We start from the raw sequence: 26,645 nt of genomic DNA, 5'->3' as shown, positions 1-26,645 counted from the left end.
CCTGGATCATAATTTCAGGTTTTTTAGATCGTCTTGAGCTGTTTTGTTAGGGGTTTGGGGATTCTAATGTTGGAAAATTAGTAAAAGAAATTGACCCTCCTACTCTTTGGTCTTTGGAAGCTTTTAGAAGAAGATAGCATATGAGGAAAGGAATCCCAAGACTACCCTTCAAGAGGGGCATAGCTTCCATGGGGTTTTTTTGGTGCTTGAAAAGTTTTGCTCAGAGTTTTTGGAAAATGTCAAGGAATATGTAAAAATTAGTGTAGCTTCAGAAGGAATGGCTTTTCTTTTGGGCCTAGGAGAATGCTCCTGGGCCTAGGGGAATTCTCCAGTGGGACTACTGGTCCCCATTGTATACTTTGTTGGAATGAATATATTTGTCATTTTTCAAAAAAAAAAAGAAGATCAAATAACGCCTTCTCCAACAGCTTAAGCTTTTGAAGTAATTGACATGGTATCAGAGCAAAGGTCTTGAGTTCAAAACTACTTGATATTAAAAATCCACATCTAATGGCCAACCCAAAACAGAACCACATGTGCCACGTGTAGGCCAACCCTAAAAAGGAGGGGTCACACGTGAGGGGGAGTGTCAAGAGTATAAAAGATTAAATAACACCTTCTCCAACAGCTTAAGCTTTTGGAGTAATTGGTTGTTTGACAGATCTATAGAACACCAGTTCAACAAAACAAGCTAAAAACCGAACCAAGTAACTTACTCAGTCCCTAGAGTGCAAAATGTTTGTGTTTTAACATAAAGGCGCTATATGTGATCTAAAGAACACCAGTAAAACAAAACAAGAACACAACCGAACTAAGTAGTAACTTTCTCAGTCCCTACTATACAACATGTTTATTTTTACAGAAAGGGGCTATGGCTATGCGAACATAATTTCAGAGTGTATTGATAGAGTGATCTTTGATGATAGGAATGTCCATAATCCATTTTTTTTTCAAATTCAAAAAGTTTTACCTATGACTATAAGCCAAAGTTGATATAAATTTTCAAGGACATAATAGTTAGTTCCTGTCTGGTATATCTGAACACTAGAATCAGCATATGACATGCGTGGTTTAACTTTTTTGTGTTAACAATAAACCAGAAAGTAGCTCAACCAATGGAAAATATTGTTCCAAGCCTAATATAGAGAAAAGTGGTCCTGTTCCTAGTTGTCTCCGAGACTTGACGACATAGCTCAACATCAAACTCAGTGAATAGGGAGGTAAAAAGTCAATAAAAAACTAGTCAAAAGGAGTGAAACAAATTGAGCAGAGGGAATAGAGTCATATAGCGTTTATTAAACAGAATTGGTAGTCACCAAAAACAGCGAAACCATCTTATCAGGAGGAAGTATATGGAAACCTTTAAGATTAAAAACAGAACGGCAGAAAAAAAACATCAATCTTCTTTCCCTTTAAGGATTAATATAGATGAATTTTATATTAAGTATATATAATAAGCCCAATGTTTTCAGGGGCAGAAACATGAGGCAAGGTGTTCAACTCTCTTGTGCGGCAAGTGATAAGCCTCAGTGTGAGGCAACTTTTTGAGTTTCTTACACAAAAATTTAAAGGGATGGCTACCAATGGATGACCCTTCGGAAGCTAGCACTGCTAGCGACTCCCTGGGCTCTCTGGAAAGAAAGGAATGCCCGAACCCTCAACAATGTGGCTAAGAGTTCATCATTTACCTACTAGAGGATGAGCTCCTTTACTATCTCTTGGGCTAGGATCCTTCCTGAATTTAGGTTATATTCAACCTTAGATATCAGACGACATTAAATGTGAGATTTGCTCCTCTAAGGAAAGGTCAGAGGTTATAGCCTCCAAATGGTCCTTCCCGGATCCAGGATGGCTAAGTTAAACTTAGATGGGTCAAGCCTAAATAATTTGGGTCCAACAAGGAATGGAGGGATCCTTAGAGACGAGTCGGGGTCGGTCAGGTGGGCCTTTTCGGGGCCTATTGAATTTAAGGAATCTAATGTGGTGGAAGTGAGGGCCATTTTGTTAGGGTTAAGGATTGTGGACCCAGATATATGGATAATCTTATTTGAGGGAAATTCCTTAATGTCATTAGGTGGATGAACAGGAGCTCCCCTCATCCAATGAGATTTCGAAGTTGATCGACGAGATTCAAGATCATGTGGTAGAATGACAAGTCCATTTCCAACATGTTAGGATATTGACTAGGGTTGATAGGGCATCATCAGAGATTTTTGACTTCTAACCAGCTTGACAGGTTTGCTATTTGGTGTATCTTGATGGGATCATGTATCATAGCTCTGACCACCTCGGTCACGGGCTCTTTTAATTTTATTTGAAAAAACATCCATCATTTTCAAAAAAATAAATAAAGAAAAATAGAAAACTTAAGAAAAAACCAAAAATAGCATAATTTATAGAGAAAAAAAAAGTGTGCTTCATTTCAAAGCATAAATCATCATTAAACTAAATAAAGTATAACCCACTCTTAGGAGACAGGCTTTGTCTCTTTTGCTTTACTTGTCATATCTTTTAGGGAGACATGCTTTGTCTCGTTAGGAGGTCATTCTTATTTAGATTCGCCCGGTCTCACTTTCTTGTTTACCTTTTTTCCTTTTGGGAGACGGGTTTTGTCTCATTAGTTTTCTTTCTTGGAGACTAGCTCAGTCTTCTCAGAGCTTCACCATTCTTGAAATTTCATCCATTCTATCATCTATGTGAGATACCGATTTGCTTGTTTAGGACGACCCTTAGGCTAAAAGGGTTTCGTCTTTTCATCTGACACTTCTCCAGGCTATGGATCACAGGAGTGTTCTTTTCTTTCTGGTTGTCTCCTTGTTTCCCTTTGGATAAAAGGATTTAAGCTTTTGAAAATCCAAAATATCAGAAATTCGAAATATCAAAAACACTTGAAAATTCAAAAAAAATCTAAAAACAAAAAAATCTTAAAATTCTTATTAGGAGAATAGTTAGGAATTCTCTTCCGAACTACGTTGGCTTAATCCCTTTCCAAAGGGTACGTAGTGCAGCTTGGGATCCACATCCCAAGTCCAGCCAAACCTTTAAAAATAAATATTTCAAACATTCCCAAAAATACAAAAAAAACTTCAAAACCTTTTCAAAAAGATCTTCCCATAGAGTTAGGAGTCTGTCCTAGATATTTAGGGCGTTTTAGAGTTAGGAGTCGGTCCTGATTTGTATTGATATGGTGTGTCCTGTCGTGTGAGTGTCCCTAGAGTTAGGAGGCCTCGAGTCGATCGGTTAGACATTTAGTCGAACCGATGGATAGACTAGGAAGCATATAGTCAGCCCATGGTTTTCCTTAGGTTGCACAGCCTAGATACCCATAGGATGTAGGGCCCACCTGCATTAGTTTAAGGCTAATCAACTTGCATTAGTTAAGGCATATAGAGAGAGTCTCTTGAGCAATCTTCTAAATTGAAATTGGATTTTCCTGTGTTTTGAAGTATTCGTTATTTCTCTTGAGTTAATCTGAATCAAAGGATATGTTGTTTCCAGAATTATTTTCTTATTGAATCTAATAAGATATTGATGGATAATCTTGTCGATCAATATTTCAGCTGTGATTGTGAAGAATTCTTGTGCTAAATTCATTTTACATGAGATTTGATTATTGTTACCAGTGGTTTAAAGAATTTTAGACTAAGATTGTTCGGCTTTATTAATCACTTGAATTGTATTTTTATTTTGAAGCATGGGTTTGACCAGGTCCTCAATGTTTTTTATTAGCCTATGATACATGCACTGTTTGGCACCTCTCAATTGGAAGAAGTGATTTATACATATATATTGTATTTTATTGTAATAATTCTTTTGTATAAGAATATGATGGCATCCATAAAAGCTTTATTAAATATATTCATATGTAGGGTGGTTGCACAAGCTAATGATTTGCTTTAGGGGATTTCTTTTAAGCAGGATGATATGAAACCCATATGTAGTGTATGGAAATCTTTTCAATGACATGATGAAATTATCTGACAATAACTCTGTTTTGTAATAGGTGTTGTTTATAAATGTCGATTCTCTTTAAAATGCTCATCTTGCGTTCTGTTGTTCTTCCTTGTGTGCATTTGTCATCATTATGTAGAATTTCCAATTTATAGTTGAAATACTACTGTTCTTTGTGGACTGATAATGCAAGATTTGGCTATGTCATGTTGATTAACAAAGTTGGGGCATATAATGGAGGTTACATGATTGAAGTTGTTTGTTTTGAAAGTATTGTTAGTAATATTGGGTTTTAATCATATGCCTGAAGCAAAAGGGGTCTCCTCCTGTTATGGTACATCAGTATGCACCTTGGTGTTTTGAATTTGTAGAGGGTAACATCCACCCCTGTAACAGAGCTGATTGTCATGTATTTAGTTTCTTAAGAGAAATGGTGTTAAAACTGCTTTTGTTTGAATAATACCTGTGTAATACTTAGGGAATTGTACTCTTGGTGCGCTTGTGGGATTATTTAACTGAAATATCTTTATATTAGTCCCTGAGAACAAATAGATAAGATGCTTATGGTGTTCTCAAAATGTTCATGGCATATGGTGTGTTGATTACTTTATATAGAGATTTGCTACAGATTAAAAAGAATTCCGTGACATGATGGTTTGTGTCAAGAGCCTTGAAAAGTTAAGTATATATTTTAGACTTTAAAAGAAAATTGTAGCTTTCGGTGTTATACTTCATCCATCCCTTGAAAACCGTGAGATATACATGACTTAAATGCATGGATTTAAAAGTTTGTTGTCTTTTGATCTCTTGGGAGAAGTGATGCCCATATTACCACATTTCGATACTAGAGCTTTTACTATTATCACTTTCTTTCAATTTGCTTTCCCAAAGTCAATAGAATAATCAAGATATTACTATCATTTTTAAGGGTCACTAAATCGGTGGGTAGTAACAAACCAATTAAAGGGTTGATGAGTTGTCATTAATTTTCTTGTCAAATTTTAGTGGGCATCATATGAACTGATTGATTTCTCTCATAGGTTACAGAGGTTTTTACGTATTATGCAATCAATAGAGGCAAGCAAGGTGAGTGAAAATATTAGAAGGTTGGAATAATTTTAAAGGTTGTTTGGATGGTGTGAGCTAAGATGGTTTGGATGTGAGTATTAAAGCATAGTGTTACTGGTATTGACACTACCAGGTTATAACAATTGCACTAGTTCAACTTGTATTATATAAGGTAGGGTAAGGCAAGTTTCTCTTAATTATCCATTTGTTTTAAATGATACTATTATGTATGTATTTAGTTTTCTTCCTTCCTAAATAGTTCATGACAATTTCTCTCAGTTACTACCTGATGAATCAACTAATTTACTTTGTTTTGCATAATTCATACCCTTTTTATTCTTAATGAGCAATGATATGGGTACTTTATACCTAGGGGTGCAACTTGGGTCGGGTTGAACCCGAACCCGACGGGTTGAACCCGAAATTGGGTTGGGTTGGGTCAAGCAATTTTGGAAATCGGGTTGGGTTGGGTTGGGAAAATTCAACCCGATTTGGAAATCGGGTTGGGTCAGGTTGGGTTGTCGGGCAACCCGACCCGACCCGAAACCCGACAATTCCTCCACTATTCCCTTATTCACTTTCAGTATTACGAATTTAGTCATTTACGATTTAATGATTTATAGTTTTATACTTTTATACATAGAAAACTGAAAAAGGCAAAAACCCAAAATCTGTAATACACGTATAGTCAAAACCCTAAGTCCCTAACCCAATAAAAAGTTAAAAAATAAAAATTGAAAAAACCCATTCTCCCATCTTCGTCTCTACCGCCTCTACCCTCTCTGGCTCGCCTCACGCCTCTCCCTTCCTCCATCGACATTCGACGAACCCTCTCAGGCTCGCCTCTCCCTTCCTCCATCGGACCATCGACGAACCCTCTCCAGCTCCCCTCCTTGCAGGTAAGATCTCTCTCTCTCTCTCTCTCTCTGTCTCTCTCTCTCTCTCTCGTTTTTTTTCTTTTTTTATGGGTTTTGTTTAGGCCTTTAGGGGAGTGATATTTCTCCCCATCTGATGGCTATTTTCCCCCTCTTTAACAGTTTTCGTTAACTTTGGGTTCCTTTTGTTTTTGGAGTTAACGGTTGCTTCTCCACCCCTTCATAAAAGATTAAAAGCTAACGAAAACTGTTAAAGGTGGGGAAATAGCCATCAGAGCCTCAGAGGGGGAAATATCACTGCCCTATGTTTATTTGTTAGGGTTTATCTAAAGATCTGTGGACAAGGGACACAATTATTCTAGGGTTTTGATTTCTTAATGGGTTTATGCTACAAGCAGAGATTTCATTTTTTGTTTACTTTGGGTTCCTTTTGTTTCGAGAATCAAAATCTTTGTTAATCCCTCTGTCCTTTTTTCTGTAAAGGGTTTGTAAAATGCAAAGCTCTCTCTTCCACAGATATTATAATAATAGTAATAGCAGAAATTTCATGTTTTTTTATGCTCTGTACTGGATTATCAAAAATTTGCCTCCTATATTGAATAACTCCTAGTTTTTTTTACTATTATCTAATGATCTATTGCCCTAATAACAATAGTAAATTTAGAGTGTTATCTATGTATATTGTTTAATTAGGATTGTTTAAGTAATCTCACAATCTGGGAAGTCTTATTGTGGATTCTATTTGCATTTGGTAATTTGGATCATTTTCGTTTCGGTAACTTTGATGCTCTTGGAATTTCATACAGGTTGTGGAGACTTGGGTTAAGAATTTCATCCTCATCCAGGCAAAGGGATTCAACAAGCAGCTTATTGATTGGGGGTATGGATATTATCTCATTATTTTTGCTTGTCCATATTCTGAAATCCATGTTTTCTCTGCATGGAATATACTATCAACAGGGCTGCAGAGTGCAGATACCAAAACAAGTGCAATTGCCATCCTTTTTCGTTAATTTAATATAAGTCTGTTTGTAACTATACTTTTATGTCCTAATATATACATAGCAATATATATTTTTTGAAGGCTGATATGTGTTCTTGTCCAAGTAACAAACATCCTTCAAATACAAAGTTGTCAATTTTATTTATTCAACCATATTTTCTGTAGGATCACTCAGCATCTGCGACTGCGTACTTGCTCCTGTAGGGCATGAACCCGATTACCAGATACACCATATTACTGACAGAGGGGCTAGGATCAGCCTACAAAGCTTACTGATTCTTAACGAGATAACCCAACCCAACCCAACCCAACCCAACCCGACCCAACCCAACCCAACCCGAATTGAAAATCGGGTTGGGTCGGGTTGAGTAAATTGCAAATCGGGTTGGGTCGGGTTGGGTCTAGTCGGGCTGGAAATCGGGTTGGGTCGGGTCGGGTTGGAAAAATGGGTTCCTCGGGTTGGGTCGGGTTGGCTTCAACCCGACCCAACCCGACCCGAGTTGCACCCCTATTTATACCTGGGTGTTTGTATTACCCAAGCTTGTAATATGATAATTGCTGCATTTGATTATGTGGTACTGTAGACACCCCATTTTGATCGTGCCCTAATCCTTCCGAGTTTGAGCAAAACTCAACCAAATCAATCAATTAGGGTCCCAAACTTCACCCTAGGCTAGGTTAGGATCCCATCTAGCTCCCAACAAAATTTCGTCGAAATCCGAGCGCGTTTGCCTAGCGAACGATCCGAATGCATGTCCGCAGTGTAACCAAAGAGGGGGGCGAATTCTGGGCCGAATAAGACACGTAATTCCGCGCGCCTTATCATTGTTCGCGCGCTCATCAAAAAGTCGCGCGTCTTATCAAATTGTAGTGCCAATATCCGCACCCCATTTTTGATATAAATATTCGTTTTCTCTCATTTTAAAGGGGAAAAGAAAAAAAAAGATTTCGCACAGAGAGAGAGGGAGAGCAGATTTCATCAAAACCTTAACCGTAATCCTTCTTTTTTCTTCTTCTCCGGTAAGTTTTTGTCGGAATCCGACTATTCCTCCGGTCAGTCATAGTCTTAGCTACTTCTTCGCACTCTTTTACTCCATTTCTAAGCTTCATCGTCATTTGCTTTGAATTTCTATATAAACCTCGATCTTCATCAGATCTTAAGTTTTTTTTAGAGAATCATAGTTTTGTAAATTGTTTTTAGAGAGAGAAACTCTCGATTTTAGGAGAGAGGAAATAGATCTGGTTCCTTTTCCCTTTCTTCCGATCATCTTCCCCGGGGACCTCGTCAGAGCTTCGGCCGGTCGATTTCAACTTGTTATCTTGCTCTTCTACTTACCTCTAACCTTAGAGCTTGCTGTTATACCTTAGATCTGAGCAGATTTGAGAAATTGAAGGAAGATTAAAACAGAGAAGAGAGATATCTGCGAGAGATTGAGAGAGATCTGTGAAGAAAAGGAGAGATTTCTGTGAGAAGAGAGAAGCAGAGAGCTAGAAAGAGAAAAATCCTAAAATCCAAGCCCTATCTTGTTTTCCCCAAACCCTAATCCTCGATCTTTCTGCTCTGATTGATTATTTCGGATCTACTTTGGAAGCCCTACTATTCTAGATTTCTAAACTAGAAACCCTAGTTCTTCTCAAGCTTTATCCCTCCGGTCAAGCTCCGATTGAGCTCCGGCGAGCTCGGGCCAGATCTGCCATCGGTAGATCCTCTCGGATTCCGGCAATTCTCGGAGGGCTCGGTCAATTCCTTCAATTGTACTCATCATCTCGTTGAAGACTGATTCCTTCGAAGAGGTAAGCATCATTTTACTCCTCTCTTGTAAATCAATTACAATATCCGCTCATGTTTGAGTTGCTTGTGAGTTCTTTTATTTTGGATTTTGTTCTCAATCCTTTGATTCTTGCTCAGTTTCTTGCTGAGATTTTCATATTATCTGTGTTTAATAAACCTTTTCATAGTTTTCCATTTTTTTTTTTAGTTCTTGTTAGTAGTCATATTTTCTTTTCATTGTGTAAAAAAAAAAAGAAGAAGAAGAATTTGGTGGAGTTCATCACATTCAGGTAATATTGTCAATTAATTCTTATTTTAGTGTGAGACTTTTGTGATTGCCCTTATCTCTATGATTGAATGTTGTTGGCATGCGGATCTGTTATTTTTCCTTAATTTGATTCACTGTGGGATGGTTTTGATTCTCAAATTACATCATAAGGGCCAGATTTCATGTTCGGGTAAGTATACAAAGTTTTTGTTTATAATTATTTGAGGTTGCAAGTTGTGCTCTGTATTTTAGATTCTATGTGATTGTTTTTATAAGAATAATTCTTATGATGAGAAATTTTATCTTAGTTTTTTCATGTTTCATAATGTTTAATTATTGATTTTTTTTAGGAAGTAATGTTTGTCTTCTCTGTGGTTATCAAAGTTATATTAAGATTTAAATGCAGATTTCAGAGATGTGTAGATAATGATGCTTTCTATTGCATGATTTTGTGAGTTTCATGAACCATACTGTCAATTATTGTTAGGAAATAGCAGAAATTTGAAATGGAGTTTATGTTTCAAGAGACGAATTTATGAGGATGTTCTTGTCATTGATTTTCATTACTTAAAAATGATAATAACTTGAGAAAAAGTTTATTTGATTTTTAGAATTATGTGAAGTCAGTTATTGTATGTCTGAAATCTTTTAGATCTGAATCATTTATGACTTTTAAGAAACATGTAGAATAAGTTTGGATTGAGAAGCTTGATGTCTGACTTATATATTAAGACTCTCTTTTAAGTGTTTGGACTCGTTTGTCATAGTTCTGATTTCTGTGAAGTATAGGTTACATCATTATGTTTCAGAAATGGCATATGATTTTTCTTGGCAGTGTATAGATTTCGTGAATGATGTGATTGTAGTAAAGCTATTGAATTGAACGTAAGGAATATAGGGAGTCTTAGTTATACACTCTTCAGTGATATTGTGATGTGCTAGAGTAAATGATACTGTGATCTCTTTTAGAGATACGGTTTTTAATTGGAAATCTCTTTTCCTATGAGATTCTGTATAGATACGTTTAGTTTTAAATTTTTTTTTTTTTTAGAATTTAGACTTGTAGTTTGCTTTTATCTTTGATTTGTCCATTCAAAATTTAAAGACATGAATATTCAGCTAATGCATTTTCTTACAATTTTGTGGCGTCAATTGTTCTTGTGAGTTGGGAAAATGTTGATGGAAATGATTCTGTTGGTTTACAATAGTTTAAGAGTTAAAGAGTAAAATTAGTAGGCTTGTGTCAAACCAAAAGGTAAATTGAGTTAGGGATAATTTAAGGATTAATGCGGGTTTACAGAATTAATAGTTAAAGATGCACTGTTGCATATTATTATATATATATTTTTTATGACATTCAGATAGAGCAGACACTGTGATACTTTATCACTGGATCAGCACTTGTGACTAAAGGAATATTGTAAAAATTTTAGGAATGTGCAAATCTTTTGTTCATATTGCAAAGTAAAAAAAAATGGTCTTTCAAGAAGGTGCAAATAGTCAGTAGGTTAGAATAAATTTGGTTGTCCCTATTTGTAAATAAAACAGTACCGGATGTAGTTTATGACAGATGGACAAATGTCTAAGAATCTCTAAAATAAATAAAATCTAGTTAAAAGAAGTAGTTAGGGTGAGCTTGTTTATATTGTCAAATTCACTTATGTAAATCATTTAATTAGATGTAATATCACCTGAATGATAGATTTTCAAAACCGCAAGGTGAACAGGTGAGTGTACGATATATATAGTACATTATGTTTAATCTACCCATGGAATAAATTGTTTGTATAAATGCTTTTAAGAAGTGAGGTTTAAATAGCTATAGTATGTGTATTGGCATTCATTTGATGATTTGTGCTTAGTACATTTATCCGGACAGGTTGTCATTAGTTTCATAGGAGATTTTATTGATATCTGTAACTCTATTTTCAGTTTATCATTCCTTATAATATGTAAATAACTTGCTTGCTTAAATATCATATTAGTTCATTATTTTCTTTTTAAAAAATGATTATCAGGGCACTTCACATGTAAAACAATAATATTCATAAGGTAAAATCAATTCACTTGCATTTTGCTACTCTTGATTATGTGGCATATGCTACCTTTGCTCTTGTAGAATGAGTTATCAATCCTGTTGTGATATTTGTTAACCCCACTTTAATATGTAAATTTCAATGAAATGGTAAACCTGGTAACAGTAGCCACCTCTTTATTTTTGCGCTGACAGCCCTCACTATATTCGATAGTAGCAGCCGTTCATTTCACTTGATAACAGCCACCACTTCACTGTGATACTTATGGTCATTCTTACTTAAGTGTTTGGATGTGTAATTTTCAGGAGAAGATATTGTATACTTACATTTAAGTTCTTTTAGATTTGAATATAATTGCCATCTGCTTTATTTGATACCCCTGGTTGTAGCTTTGAGAATGTTTTGAATCTCACTCAAAGTTATTTGATGAAGTACATGAGATGTTTTGGTCATATGCACATAAATGAGAAAATGTTATTCATAATCTCCCTGTTGCTATATGTAGTTGGGTTTCCATATGATCTTGTATACATAATCAATGAGGAATGAGATAAGAGGAATGCTTTGATACTGGTTTTCTTTTATTTATAACAATCTGAAGGGAATACTTAGTTGTTTTATGCTTGTCTCCCAGTTTTAAACATTTAAAACAGAGTAAAAAAAAGAGAAGTCAACCTGTTTGTGGTATATTAGTTCGAGGATTAAAACTCTACTGAAAGCTGGTCTGAAAAGATACGGCTCTAATCTAAAGGAATCAGAGATCCGTGCTCTTATGGATGTAGCTGATGTGGACAACAGTGGCACCATCGACTATGGGGAGTTTATTGCTGCGATAGTTCATCTCAACAAGCTGGAACGTGAAGAACATCTCAACAACCCTGCTGCCACCATCGCCATCTTCCCACCCCCCATCGCCACCTCCACCAACGACCATCCTCCTCCACAACCCATTTTTCATTTTTTATTTACAAACCCTCTTCCACCACCACTGTCATCCACCACCACCAGCGTCATCCACCACCACCACTGTCATCCACCACCACCACCGTCATCCACCACCACCATCCTCTCAAACCCGAAACTCCAAACCCAAAACCCACCACCATCCTCTCAAACCCGAAAACCGAAACCCATTTCCATCCCTTCCTTCACAGCCGCAACCCACGACCCACCTCTGCAACCTCCGTTCAAATCCACCCCAAACCCTTCTTCCAAACCCATCTGGATCCTCCACCTCTGTTCAAATCCACCCCAAACCCTTCTTCCAAACCCATCTCTCCTCCTCCCTCCTCCCTCCCCCACCACTATCCCCATTTTCAAAAAAAAAAAGGGAAAACAGAGAGAGAAACAGAGAGAGAGAGAGAGAGAGAGAGAGAGAGAGAGAGAGAGAGAGAGAGAGAGAGAGGGAGAGGGAGGTTTGGGGTCGTCTTCTCCGACCTCGTTCTTGCCGACCATTTGCTCCGGCCACCGCCCCTACCACCATTTTCTGTTACCCATCCAACCCATTTGGGTTTTCTTCTATTTGTAGCCATTCCTCCCTTCATCTACCAAAACCCAAAACCCAAAACCCACCCCCATTTATAACACTACTGATTCCGGCAATCTTGCCGGAATCCGGCTGTGTCGCGCCACCGTTTCAGGCCATCACCTCTATCCCACTAATTCCCCTCTTCAATTTCAATTTCTTAATCCCAATTGGTCCCATTTTGGCCTCGTTAATACACACGTCAAATACCCCATCAAAACCCATTTCAATTCCTATTATTTCAGCTTTCATCTCCGGCCTCTTAATTCAAGCTTCACCATCAGCTTCTCTTCCGGCATTTCCGATACCGGCACCGATACTCCAATGAGCGTTTGGTGACACCGATACTCCAATGGGCCTTTGGTGACTGCGATTTCGTCCAGCGCAGGTATGTAGAATTGCTATGTGTTAAGGGGTTTCATGGTTAGGGATACCCTTTATTATTTTCCATCATTCTCTTGAGAATATTATCAGTAACTATGTTGGGTTAGTGTATAATCTCAGCTGGTCTTCAATATTTAGTTGCATGTCTTGGGCTTGCAAATCTGCAACCTCCTTGTTTCCCTGGGATACTCTTTGTGCTTCGGGATCCCCCTCGATTTTGGGAACGCTTTGTCGGGTTTAGGCGATGATGGACGGCAACCTCTTGAGCCATAACCCCTTTCAATAAAAAGGGATAAAAAAACTTATCCGATTTTTAGCGGATCAGGATCGCTGAGCTTGATTCATTAGAATCGCTCCCTGAGCCTATCGTACGCTCCCTTTTCTTTTTCCTGGCATTCTTGGTCCTCATGTACCGATGATTTTCCGATTCGTTTCTTTCCCTGTATCTTTTAGCTCATTGTATGTTTATCTTTGACTTCTTATGTGCTACTGTTAGCTTGCTTACTTTCCTAGCATGAGATTGATTATTATTTTCTTAGCATTATCTCTTACATAGGCTCGCATGTTAGTGTGTTTATTCTATTGTTTTGGTAGTTTACTGCTGTGCTTGTCTGTCCTCTCACCTGCTTAGTTGTAGCATTTATTCATCTTATCTTGATTATCTGCTTAGCCGTAGCTGTGCGTGTGGATGTTACTGCTTTCCTAGATGTGATGGGTTAGGATTAGATGCGGTGAGTTAGGATTTGGATGTTTATTTTCTTTTGCCCATCCCCGGATCATGCATGCTTAGATAGACGTTTTCTCGGGGATACTCGTTCCCATTTCACATGATTTTAGCCCAAAACTCTTCAAAATCAATTAAAAATGGCATAAGAGACCAGGTGCTCGCACTTGGGCGAATTGGGGGCGCTTAACACCTTCCCCATTCGTCATCAGGCACGGACTTTTGTATCTCTGGTTATCCGTTGCAACAGAGTATTTCATGGGATCCAGGGCCTACTTCCTTGGATGGCGACTCTTCTTTGTTATAGGTACATCTGGGTTCCGGGCTAGTCCTTGAATCGAGAGGTATCTCATTTATATCGCCACCCATGCTGTGAGTGGCACCATTTCGAGAGTTCCTTGGTAGAGCTCTCCTTCACATTGTGGAGATCTTAGAGGATCGGCGCGGGATCTCGTGTCCCTCGCCCGCCGTCCTCGGGATCGGGGTCCACAGGCTGGCGACTCTGCTGGGGAGTTCTTAGAACATTGCCTAACTCTGTAAAAATGCCATTTTTACTAATTTTGAAGAAATTTGGACTAAAATTATTTTAAATGGGAACCTTTTCCGTTAGAATGCTAGGGGCACCAAATAGATACAAAATAAAACAAGGGCTCACACACTCACTTTCATCCATTGCATATATTATCTGTTTTGTGGTTACTTTTCTGCTGTGGATATGCTATCAGGTTACTCTCGGAGAGATACTATAAGTAGGAGCCGTGAGGGCTATACCCGCCTTCTAGTGCCACCGCACCAGTAGTATACTCAGCACTTGGACACTTCGTGTGTAAAACGGACATAGTTCGTACACTGGACTCTATGTCACAGTGTACAAGTAACTATGCACCCGGCCAGGTGGACCTCACAACGGTACCCCTTCTATATATTGCATTGTCCTCTTGTTTGCATATAGTGACGAACATGTGTTACTTACACTTGTGGAGCCTAGAGTTAAGAGCCTTATCCCATCTATAGATTAGGGTAGCTCACTTCATGTGGCTAAAGGCGCAGTCGTAGTACACTCATCAGGCTGTCAAGAGTCAAGATTTTCTTGACTCTGCTAAATTAGACTAAGGATGGTGCCCCTGGTTAGGGTGTATGCATGTATATATACGTATATTTATTGATTATTAGATTAGGGCTTACTTATTTAGTGAGGTTCCCTATTTAATTCAATTAATCATATCAATCAATTTTTCAGATTTAGACCTAGCCATGTGGCTCTTTCCTTGTCGCCCCTGTGCAACCATATCTCTTTCTTTTTATATCGCCACTCGTGCTATGCTATGAGGGTGGCATCCGTTTCGAGAGTTCCTTGGCAGAGCTCTCATTCACGTGGATGATCCAGAAGATGGTGTGGGGACTAGTTCCCTCACCTCTACTTCTTCGGATCGGGGTCCACAGACAGCCCCTCTAGTGTATTTATGACCATGGTTTTACATTTCGACCGAAATCCGAAATTTTGGATACCGGTGGGGACCGAAACCGAAAATTTCCGAAATTCAATTTTGTAATTTCGGTACGAAATTTCGGTTTAATGACATTTATTTATTTAAAAAAAAAAGTGTTACGAAATTTTGGAATTTCGGTCTGGAATTTGGAACCAAATTACCAAATTTCGGACCGAAATTTCGGTTTTTGGTGGGGTCCGAAACGGTTACCGAAACCGAAATTTTAAACCATGTTTATGACTATCCTTTTTCGCTAGAGGCAGCTGCCCCAAGTAAAAAAAAAGGTGCGAATATATAATTTCCCTTAATAAGGATTAAGTTGTCAACTAAAGCTTTGAGATTAACACATAAACAGGTCTCATTGTCAGGTCAATGCGGGGTTGGAGGATAAACTGACTACAGAAAAGCAGTCCAATGACCGTCATGAATTTAAATCAATTTTTTTATTAGTGGAGGGATCGGACATAGAGACTTCTATCGGTGTTGGTATTGGACTAAAAATTGCTACTCCTTATTTGAAAATTAGATCCTCAAATTGGTGTGAGAATTTAATTGTGGGATTTGGGCTCTTTTCTTACTTTTCATGCGCATCAATAAGACACCAAAAGGGAAAACCTAGTTTTTTTTTTCTTCTCTTCTCTACTCCTCATCCGCCGCCTCTCCAACTCCGGCGAGTGGCGACCCCATCTCCGACCACCCCAACCTTCTACCATCTCGGCATCTCCTTCATCTCCCTGCAAAATAGAAAAAACCCTTTCACGGCACCACCAATGGAGCTCCCCATCGCCTCTTCTTTGAAGAAAGATATGCCCTTATCTTCATCGGCTTTACCAAATCCAACATCGGATGAGAAGAAAGATCTGGTAGAGATTGGGGCAGAAAAGAACGATGCCGAGGTATCTGAGACTCCGCTACCAAAGCGGAGAAAGGTAGGAATCGTGTTGGCCGGGCCGGCCAACAACACCCGGAGTCGCCAGGCCGTTGATTCTAGTCCAGATCTTTGCATGACTTCAGAATGCGGGAGCGGTGAAAACACAGATTATGTTCAATCACTTTTAAATGAAAAGATGAAGGGGAAGAACAAGTTCGATCACAAGGTTGGATATGAATTTGTGTTATTTCTTTTATGTGCCTTCTGTTTGTTTTGTATTCTTTTGTTTATATGATTTTAATTAATTTTATAGGGGAAATGTGAGAACATGACTCGGTACATAAAGAAACTCAAGGCTTGTATCAAAGAGTTTCAAAAAGAATTGAAATCTGCCAATATAAGGGAATTTGAAATTGGTAATTCTTTTTTTTACCTTTGTAAGTTTGAAATCATTGTCAAATTTGATGATGTTAATGTTTTTCTTTGCTTTGTATTTGTTCAGTGGCACAAATGACAAAAAAGAAAGCAGAAGTTAATGATTTGAATGAAGAGATCAAGAAGAAAATGGAAGAGTGCAAGGCACTTAGGCTGTGTATTTCCGAACTGGAAAAGAAACTGGAAGGGACTACAGAACATAAAGAGGTAGCATTCATATTTCCATTGTTAAAGGTTAACCATTTGGTTTTGGGATCAAATGTTTAAATTTTTCTTTAATATCACAAAGCTTGCCATGTCAATAGATTTTTGTTTCTATGAATTAATAAAAAAGAAAACCTAAAACCTTTCTGGCCTCGCAAATGCCTCAATAGGACATTGATGGAAAGAATGAAGAAACTGCTGCAATTTTGAACACGCAAGGTGCACGGTTGGTCGAGCTAGAAGCTCTCTACAAGGAAGAACAAGTCCTTAGGAAGCGATATTTCAATACAATCGAAGGTTGGCATTTACAGTATAAGTTTCTTCATATATGTATTATTGTTTATCATTCCGCATTTGTACGCCATTCTTATGTACATCATAGCTATTTTTCCTATGGCTTACCCAATGCACTTGGTTTAAGGGTGATTGCGTGCATCCATAGGGATTAGTCATAACCTAAATGGCGTAGGGATACCCTATGTCATAAAAAAAGCTATTTTTCCCATTTTTGTCAGGACAGAGTACTTATGTTTGTTATCTTCATTCTCACCTTTAACATGTTTGGGCCACATTCGTGCAGATATGAAGGGCAAAATCAGAGTTTATTGTCGCTTGCGGCCTCTTAGTGAAAAAGAGATTGCAGACCAGGAAAGGAGTATTCTTACAAGTATTGATGAGTATACCGTTGAACATCCTTGGAAGGATGATAAGCCAAAGCAACACTTCTATGATCATGTTTTTGACAGTGATGCTTCTCAGGAAGATGTTTTTGAGGATACAAAGGTAAGACCTATTGAGGTTCAACAATTCACTGACATCAGAGTAGTATCCTTCCCATTTCAAAATTTTGCCAAGCCTTCTTGTTCACTGCTATTGATAGTAACTGAACCAATTTTGAACTGAAGAATGCTTTTTTTGTGAATATTGTGCAGTATCTAGTTCAGTCAGCTGTTGATGGATATAATGTGTGCATATTTGCACATGGGCAAACTGGTTCGGGCAAGACATTCACAATTTATGGGTCAGAAAGCAATCCAGGACTCACCACTAGAGCAAGTCAGGAGCTCTTCAAGATTTTAAGGCGTGACTGCAATAAATTCTCTTTCTCTTTGAAGGTACTTTGTTTGAACCATATCCAGAGTTTGATTGTTTGTTTGTTTTTTTTTTTTTTAAACTTTGTTCTCTATAGTTATATGCTGTGTTACGTCACTAAAGTTGGAAGCGGTTTTTTCTTTAATGTCTTTTACTGGTCTCAGTAGCAACCATAGAAACATATAAAAGTCTACATTATATGAAGCTGTTTTCTTGCTAGACACTGTCTACAGGTAGAATGATTACTTGGTTGATATAAATTATCAACAAATGCTTTATTTTGACAGATTGTGCTGGAGGGATCAGTATGTACCCTGCAATTATTTTCTCAACTACGGACTTTATGCCTAGCACTTGCTCTAGAAAGTAATAATAGAAATGCTTGTTCATGCCTCAAAAGTTCCTATCATGTAAAGGCCTAAATCAAATTAAAGTTCACTTAAGCATCGAGTGGGCTATGTTCCACTATTGCCCGCCACCAACCCAAAACACACACACACACATGACATGAGATACACGAAACTAATATTTTGACCTTCTTCATGCACCATGGTTTTAGATTTCGACCGAAATCCGAAATTTCGGGTTTCGGTTGGGACCGACACCGAAACAGCCAATACCCGAAAGGTACTTTATTTTACCGAAATTTCGAGAATTTCGGTCGAAATTTCTGTTTCCTGCATTTCTGTCCAAAATTTTAGGAAAAAATTATATTTTATTCATCGTGTCTATCTTTTTTTTTCATCGTGTCTATCTTCTCACCACATAAGTGTTACCGATGGGCACGTAACCCTTTACTTGTCCTTCCCTGCTTTAGTATCTCCTTTACCCTTCTTTGAAAACACAGCCCATTTTTTTTTTTATAGATACAGCCAAAGTCGAATAAAGATGGGAGAGAGAAAGTCGCCGGGTTAAAAATCGTGTCCTTCTCTTCTATCTCCCTCCTCCTCTCACCGCTACACCGCCAACGGCCCTCACCATACCTCCCTTTGCCTCTCCCTCTCTGTTTACAACCGCTTGTTCTCGCTCTTTCTCTGCCTTTTGGTTTCACACACCGTATTTCCAAAATTACCGAAATTTCAGGCGAGATTAAAAGTGGATTTTTTTATTTCGTCAGATTTCGAACGGAATTTAGGGGGTTTAAAAGGTTGAAATTTCAATCGAAATTCCCGAAATTTCGATCCCGATCGAAATTTCAACCGACAGAAAATGAGACTAGTGCTTGATTTTGACCGAAATTTCGGAAACCTAAGGGCCTGAAACCGGTTCCGAAACCGAAATTTTAAACATGTCATGCACTTACAAAGATATCATTACAAAATGGGCTAAAAATGACTTATCGTCAAGTCATCCTCTCTAACCTAGTTTATGTAAACAAGGTTTTAAATTTTGATTTTGGTTTCGGTTTCAGTAATCAACGTAATGAAAATATTTCAGTTTGGTAAGAAATGTCAGTGGAAATCTTGTAAAATCACGGAATCATTTTGATACGAAATTACAACTGAAATCCAGGTAAGATTCTTCACCACTGGGTTTTTTTTTTGGTTGTATTTTAGAAATGTCATACAAAAATCTTGTTTTTCTTCTCTTTTCTGGGAATGGATTTGATTTTGTCAGGGTTCCTGTTGAAATATCGACATTTTAGCCTAAGCTTTGCTTTTTTTTGGTAGGTATGTTGGGATTGAACCTCCGACCTTTAGGTTGAAGAACAAAGCCTTGACCATTAAGCTAGAGGCTCAATCCCGAAACTTTGCTTTTTTTATCTGAAAAGTTGCATGTTTCACATATTTTGACTGAAACATTAATGAAATCCCGAAATTTCTAGTGAAATCTCGAAATTTTGGGCGAAATCAGGTGTTTTTCTGAATACAAGTGGGTTTCGTTTTGGTAGCAGCCGTAATCAAAATATTTGTGCTGAAATGAAATGTTTTAGCCGAATTTATAACCGTGCATGCCGCACATTGGGGAAAAATGGCACAAATTGGGTTGGTCTTTTTTTCCTTTTTCAAAAGGAGGCTCTTAATTGATTTATTTAAAAGTTCAAAAGTGATAGGACCCACTCTATATTTTGATTAATGATGGTTCCAAAGCATTAGGCCTTCTATTAAGTCACGCAAAAATGAGGGGGACATAAAAGGTTTCGAAGTATGTCTAGAGTGCAAACACGCCCAAAACATCTCATTTCCAATATGAGACGATATCATAATTTTTGGTTATGATAAGGTACAGTCTACATTCTCCAAGGTATTTTAGATGGTTTGAACTTTGAAGTGTTTAGAGACTACGTTGAATACGTGGAATTCTTTTCAGAAAAAAGCTGAATATGTGGAAGAGTTTTGTGGTGGGAGTCAATGTAGAAGACGTAAAAGTCAAGGCCCTTTCCAATAGGGTCGGGTGTGAAGTTGGTAGACTTCCGATCATCAGTCTTAGTTTGCCCCTTGGGATTTGAGTCCCTCCAAAATCTCGATGGAGTTCGATGGTGGAATGAGTGGAGAATAAAGAAGCATTACTTATCATTTTGATGAAAGGATAACTCCCACTAAACCACCTTTGTCTAGTAAAGTGTTTTATTTTTTATTTTTTTATGTCATTGTTTGAATTCTTTAAAAAAAAATGGCATATAGGTTGGAGAAACTCCAAAGATAATTTGTATGGGAAAGTAAGTAGGAAGTTAAGAATCTTAAACATTTTATGAAATGGATGGCAATATGTAAATCGGAGGAAAAGGGGGACTTGTCATAGGCAACTTAAAATTGAGGAATACACCACTTTTATGGAAATGATAATGGTGATGCCTTTGTCACAAGATAATTTTGGACAAATGTGGGTTGGTATGGGAAGATTGGGAATGTAGGGAACCTCGTTTGGGAAAAGACTCAAGAGGTAAAGGTCTAGTTGTTCTTCCAAATGTAGTTTTCAATCGAAAAGGTAGATTTAGGGTGGGAGATGGCGGGGGTTCTAGGAGGATTTGTGGTCATGGGAGGGGCCATTGTGCCATGCTTTTCTGAGCCATACTGCATAGTGTAATGCAAAGGAGTGAGAACAAATGACTGTTATGAATGAAAGGATGGGAGGGTGGTTGGGTATTAGTGTTTAGGAGAAACCTTAAGCAAAATGAGAGATGATTTCTTGCACTCGTGTGATTACTTGATAATATTCTTATCTTTCCTTTTGAAGCTGACAGGATTTGTATTCATGATTTGGAAGGTCATTTCTAGGTGAAGTACTTTTTCAACTCGATATTGGTGTATGAGGAGTGGTCTCCACTTGCATGTGTGTAAATGACTTGGCTGCACCTCTTGTGGAAGCTCAATGGTGGCAGAAGCCAGACTTGATACATGCGATTCGCCAAAGAAGAAGAGGTTTAGTTTTGGTAGTAACATTGTGCTCTTTGGAGAAGTGGAGTCCGGCGATGGTTTTATTCATTGCAAAGCAGCACATAAAATTTGGTATGCAATAATTTCATGTTTTAGCATAAGATGGGTGTTTTCAGGATCAGTCCTCAATACTTTTGTGGGTTGATCGAAATGGCCCTTTGGAGATGAAGGTAACATAATTGGAAAGTGATACCAGATGCGGTGGTTTGGTCCATCTGGGTAGAAAGAATTAAGGTGCTATATATTTTTTATATTTTATTTTTTTGGTAGGTAACCTGAGTTCAGAGAATCTTTTAAGAGGATCATTTTGTAAGGATCATTTTGTAAAACAACTTAGCAATCATTAGATGGACATGGAAGGAGGAATTTCGAGGCTTTATGGTTGGCGATTTCTTTAACTTGTAATTCCGTTCCCATGGTCGTTCCATTCATTTCCTGGATTGGAATGGTATTTCATTCTAGAAAAGATGCTACAAGAGTTGTATTTTTTAATTTGATTTTTTTTAAATTAGAAAATATTTTAAAAGGTGCCCCATGTTTATGGAAAGCCTGATGGCAGGAGCTTGCACAAAAAGTTGGTGAGAAATCCTTGTCTTCAACCTTCGATTAAAACCTAGAAAATCTCGAATGTATGCAAACGATAGGCTTTTTATATTTTTTTACCATCGCATTAGATTGGTAAGTCAAAAGTCCCTTAACAGAATTACAATAATTATATTTAGGGGCAAAACAGGGAAACCAGAAAAATCTATGGCTGATTTTTTTCCCATATTTTTAGCTTGATTTACGCTGACCGGAATTTTTGTTACACTGAAATCTAACATGGACGAACTGGAACTTCTGGAATTCCGGCTGGAATGTTCTGCTCGCAGTTGTGTTTCGGGATCCATTGTAGAATGGAATTTTCTGGAAATTCCTTCCAGTAGAGAATAAAATTGACAATTCAGGTTGTTACTTATTGGCAACCAGTCATAATATAATCATCATTGGGGAGGACGTTCTTTTTATCATGGGATTGGATGATATGCTTCCTCTCTTTGCTTTCGTAATTCTCTTATTCTGTTTCTTCTGATTTATTTTTCTAGTTTCTGTTGCTGGGGTCATCTACTGTCAATTTTCTTTCTTGTTAGGTTCTCTTATTTCTATAAAATTTCCAGTTCTTTCCAAAAAATGACTGAATTAGATTTTGTACAATTGTTATAAGCCCACCTGTTGTACTCTTTTGATGCAAGATCAATTTTAATTCTTTTTGTTCATCTTTCATAAGAAAGTGACATCACTGATGAAATAATGCAGGCGTATATTATAGAGCTCCATCAGGATACACTAGTAGATCTCTTATTGCCAAAGAATTCAAACCGCATGAAATTGGAAATAAAAAAAGACTCAAAGGTGACTGTACTTTTCTTTTCTTTCAAATGCCTGATAATTCTCTTCTTTTTCTTTGGATGCTATTCATCTTTATGTACATGGGAAAGATGTAGGTTTTGAACGTATAAATCTTTTACTCTTAACAAATTCAAGCTTTAATCTCATCTTTCATTTCCAGGGGATGGTATCTGTAGAAAACGTGACAGTTGTACCTATTTCAAGCCATGAGCATTTAGCAAGTACTATTTTGAGAGGCTCTGAGCAACGACACACTTCTGGGACTTGGATGAACGAAAAAAGTTCAGGATCACATTTGATACTTTCAATTGTTATTGAGACTACTAACCTTCAAACACAGTCTCTTTCTAGAGGAAAGGTAGTCATAAGGTTTCTCCGTCATGATCTCTTCCTCTATTCACTTCATCATTGGATCTAGATTTTCTCCTCTCTTTATTCGCTCCATATATGTATCTAGATTTATTCTTCTTTTTTCTGATGATTCATTTATATCTTCTTCGTATCTTTTTCCCATTTTTGTTCACTCATACGTAGGTCATGGTGTGTTACTCTCTCCTTTTATATATATGGACTTGGTATTCTTAATGGTCTCTCATTTAAATATAGACACTGGAAATCAAATTTGTTATAGAATTGGTAATATCTGCATGATCGAATCTCATATAAATATAGACACTGAAAATCGAGGGAATAATAACAATTTTACTTGACTTCAATTATAGAGACTGAAGAAACTCTTGGTCTGATAATTGTCATTATCTGGCAAGATGTTCATCTGTCAAAATGTATTGAGCAATAACAAATAATGCTCTGGTTTTAGGACTTTTTCAAGCATGAATTCCGTTGTGTCCTAGGATTTAAGACATTGTATGTATGGCCCCGTTTAGTGTATGCAAAGAAAAAAAAAAAAAAAAAAAACTTAAATATAACAGTTCTGCTGATGTAGTTTTTCAAGGTATACATGTGCCCTGTTTAGAGGTTGTCACAGATTACTGTGGTTGTGATATGTATACTTTAATGATTCTATGCTTTGTTAGTCTTTCTTTTGGCGCTTTTTACATGGGTTTGTTTGATTTCTCCTTCCAATAGCACAGATATGGGTGGAAGTCTGATGTGTGTTTTCAGAGCTTATAGATATATTAATATGCTATAACGGATTACACTATTTTGTTTCACTTCCTGAAAGTACAACGATTAAGGCCAAAACTTAGAAATTACATTTCTTTTGTACAATTTATTGAATTATCATCAATTATCCTTGATAAGTTAATTGTCTTGATTTCTGTGAGTACATTGTTTATTTTGTCTTGAATCTGTATGTTGGGTCAGTCTTTTTTTTTTCTTTTGATGTTCAGACAATTCTTTCTCTGAAATTTATATTTATACGAGTCATGTTTTCTCTGAAAAAAAAAAAAATTATTCATCAGAGGGTCAAAACTTTTGACCTTATTTATTTCTGTGAGTAAATTGTTGTTTATTTTTAACTTGATGATTCTGTTTGGTGGGTCAAGTAATTCTTTCATGGGTTTAGTTCCACATAAATTCCAAATTCTTCATAGGTTCTAAGCGTCATTTCCCTATTTCTCTTTTGGTCTTTAGTTTCAGATTTTAGTGAAGGTCTATATATCGGCACCCTTCATCAGGAGTATCTGAGAACATTTTGGAATATTGCCTTACATATTGGCATTGGATCTGATATAGCAAATACATCTGGACATTCAAAACCTTGGTTAGAGCTTCATTCATTGAGATCCCCATCTCCTTTTGTTTTGTTCTCAGATATTGACTATTATTTAGAGGTAAAAACAGCCTTTGGTATTTTGTACATTGGATAATTTGAACTCTAATTTCTATAATTGTCATCATCAATTTCTTTGCATTTATTTTTATTCAGGGCCAGTTAGAGGACACCATTTTCAATCTCTTATTTTCTAGATATTTGTATATTAAAAATTATGATTTAATAATCTTTATTTCTTTGGCAGCCTGTGCATCGCACGAGGTTTTCTACTAGTGTGTGTGTGTGTGCCCATGCCCACAAAATATCATCAAGTCCAATGCATGGGGACCTGTACTATTTTGGTGTTGGAAACTCAATTTTGAATCTTGGTTTATAAATTGAATAGCAAAACTTCTCCTGCCTGCAGCTTAGTTTTGTAGATCTTGCCGGCTCAAAAAGGTTGAAGAAATCAGGCTCTTATGGTAATAAACTAAAAGAAACTAAAAGCATCAACAAGTCCCTCTCAGCCCTCGGGGATGTGATCGGTGCTCTGTCCTCCGAGGCAAAACATATACCTTACAGGAACAACAAGTTGACGATGCTACTGAGCGACTCCCTCGGAGGCAATGCTAAAACTCTCATGTTTGTGAATGTCTCTCCAGCGGAGTCAAACTTGGGCGAGGCTCACAATTCTCTAATGTATGCACTGTTTTGATCTTCTCGTTAAATAGTTGTTGCTCAATGTTGGAGTAATAGTTTCTTGGATCTAATGTGGCATAGTTACGTAGGTTTTAAAAAAATGTCTTCTCATGTTGGTTTAGGTACGCATCAAAAGTTTCCTCCATTGTGAATGATCCGAGCAAGAATGTCTCATCAGAGGAAGTCATCCATTTAAAGAAGATGGTTGCCTACTGGAGGGCACAAGCAGGAAAGAGCGGCGACAATGAAGAGCTAGAAGAAATCCAAGAAGAACGGCCAATGAGCTCACAGACATAACCGCCACACCATGTAACTAAAAATATTCGAGCTCAAAGAGATTTTTTGTCGTGTGAACTCCTGCCTTGTTTTTGTGTATACGGTGTAGCAGTTGGCAGGAATGAAGGAAACTTCGTTTACTAGCGCATTTTTTGTCTCATGACTTGTATTCTTGTTCGGGCACAAAGTGGCACCCACTTGTAGATACTGAATTTACCTTTTTGTTTGCCCAGTCTGCATCACTATAACATTCTAACACAGAAGATATACCAGTATAATGCAATCCATAATCTATAGTACCTTTTAAATATCGTAGTACTCTATATGCTTCTCTCCAATGTTCACTACTAGGACATTTATTAAATCTACTTAATTTACCTACAACATAAGCATTGTCAGGCCTAGTACAATTCATCGCAAACATTAAACTACCAATCAAACTAATATATCTTTTTTGTGCGATTGGTTTATTTTCATTTTTCATTAATTTATTATGTGGATCTAAAGGTGTATTACTAGGTGTGCACTCAAAGCAATTGAAGTTCTTTAATATTTTCTCAATATAATGTGATTGACTAAGGATGATCTTTCCTTCTTGTCTGATTACTTTTACACCTAAGATTACATCCACATGACCCATATCTTTTATTTCAAAAGCTTGAGATAGAAAGGCTTTAGTTTCATTTATATATTTAATATTCGATGAAAAGATAGGTAGATCATAAACATAAACAGTAACAACAACACTTGATTCACCAGATCCTTTACAAAACACACAATTATCTACTTTGTTACTCTTGAAACCAAATTTCTTTATTTCCCGTTTAAACTTCTTATACCATTGTCTAGGTGCTTGCTTAAGATCATATAATGATTTATTAAGTTTACAAACTTTATTTTCATATCCTTGTTCAATATAACCTTGAGGTTGATCAATATAAATTTCTTCTTCTAATTCACCATATAGAAATGCGATTTTCACATCCATTTGGTGAACTTCTAAATTCTAGATAGAAGCTATATTGCAAACATTAATCTAATGGAAGTTAATTTTGTCACAGGAGAAGAGGTTTCAAAGTAATCAATTCCTTTCTTTTGTTTGAAACCTTTGGCTACTAATCTAGCCTTATATTTATCTATACTTCCATCAGCTTTTAATTTCTTCTTTAACACCCATTTACAACCTAAAGTTTGTGTATTAGGTGGGAGGTCTGTTAAAGTCCAAGTATTAATATCTTTTATAGACTTAATTTCATCATCCATAGCTTTCTTCCACAATTTAACATCAGGTAAAGTCATAGCCTCATTATAATCTTTGGGTTCCTCTACATTAAAAGTGAACATCCCGGGTCCTAGATTTTTCTCAATTTTTCGTCTTTTACCTCTTCCAAATTCAGAGTTGGTATCATCTATTTGATTTTGAATTATTGGTAATTCTCTTTCAGGTTGACTTTCAGACTCAATCTCTTGTGTTTGTTCAAATTCAG

At 37.1% G+C, this 26,645-nt stretch overlaps 1 protein-coding gene across 6 annotated transcripts in view; it reads left to right on the top strand.

The window, feature by feature from the left end:
* Window positions 1-5,729: 5,729 nt before the first annotated feature.
* The window catches only part of LOC143860906 (uncharacterized), a 77,432-nt gene continuing 56,516 nt past the window's right edge, over window positions 5,730-26,645 (top strand). Inside the window, exons 1-10 of one of the 6 annotated variants that reach the window (XM_077371758.1) lie at window positions 5,730-5,918; window positions 6,701-6,774; window positions 15,451-16,192; window positions 16,280-16,382; window positions 16,469-16,608; window positions 16,776-16,902; window positions 17,186-17,388; window positions 17,538-17,720; window positions 22,371-22,466; window positions 22,624-22,821. In XM_077371758.1, coding sequence (XP_077227873.1) covers window positions 15,866-16,192; window positions 16,280-16,382; window positions 16,469-16,608; window positions 16,776-16,902; window positions 17,186-17,388; window positions 17,538-17,720; window positions 22,371-22,466; window positions 22,624-22,821 — 1,377 coding nt within the window. In that variant the 5' untranslated portion in view covers window positions 5,730-5,918; window positions 6,701-6,774; window positions 15,451-15,865. Of the gene's footprint in view, window positions 5,919-6,700; window positions 6,775-12,913; window positions 16,193-16,279; window positions 16,383-16,468; window positions 16,609-16,775; window positions 16,903-17,185; window positions 17,389-17,537; window positions 17,721-22,370; window positions 22,467-22,623; window positions 22,822-26,645 lie in introns of those variants that run through there. The other 5 variants (XM_077371760.1, XM_077371761.1, XM_077371759.1 and 2 more) reach the window with 5 other exon arrangements.

Source organism: Tasmannia lanceolata, unplaced genomic scaffold (genome assembly GCF_043159265.1).
Source record: "Tasmannia lanceolata isolate RefF3 unplaced genomic scaffold, GAP_Taslan_0.1 ptg000037l, whole genome shotgun sequence".
NCBI lineage: Eukaryota > Viridiplantae > Streptophyta > Magnoliopsida > Canellales > Winteraceae > Tasmannia > Tasmannia lanceolata.
Note: the sequence above shows the minus strand (reverse complement) of the source record. Positions and strands in the feature narration are given on the sequence as shown.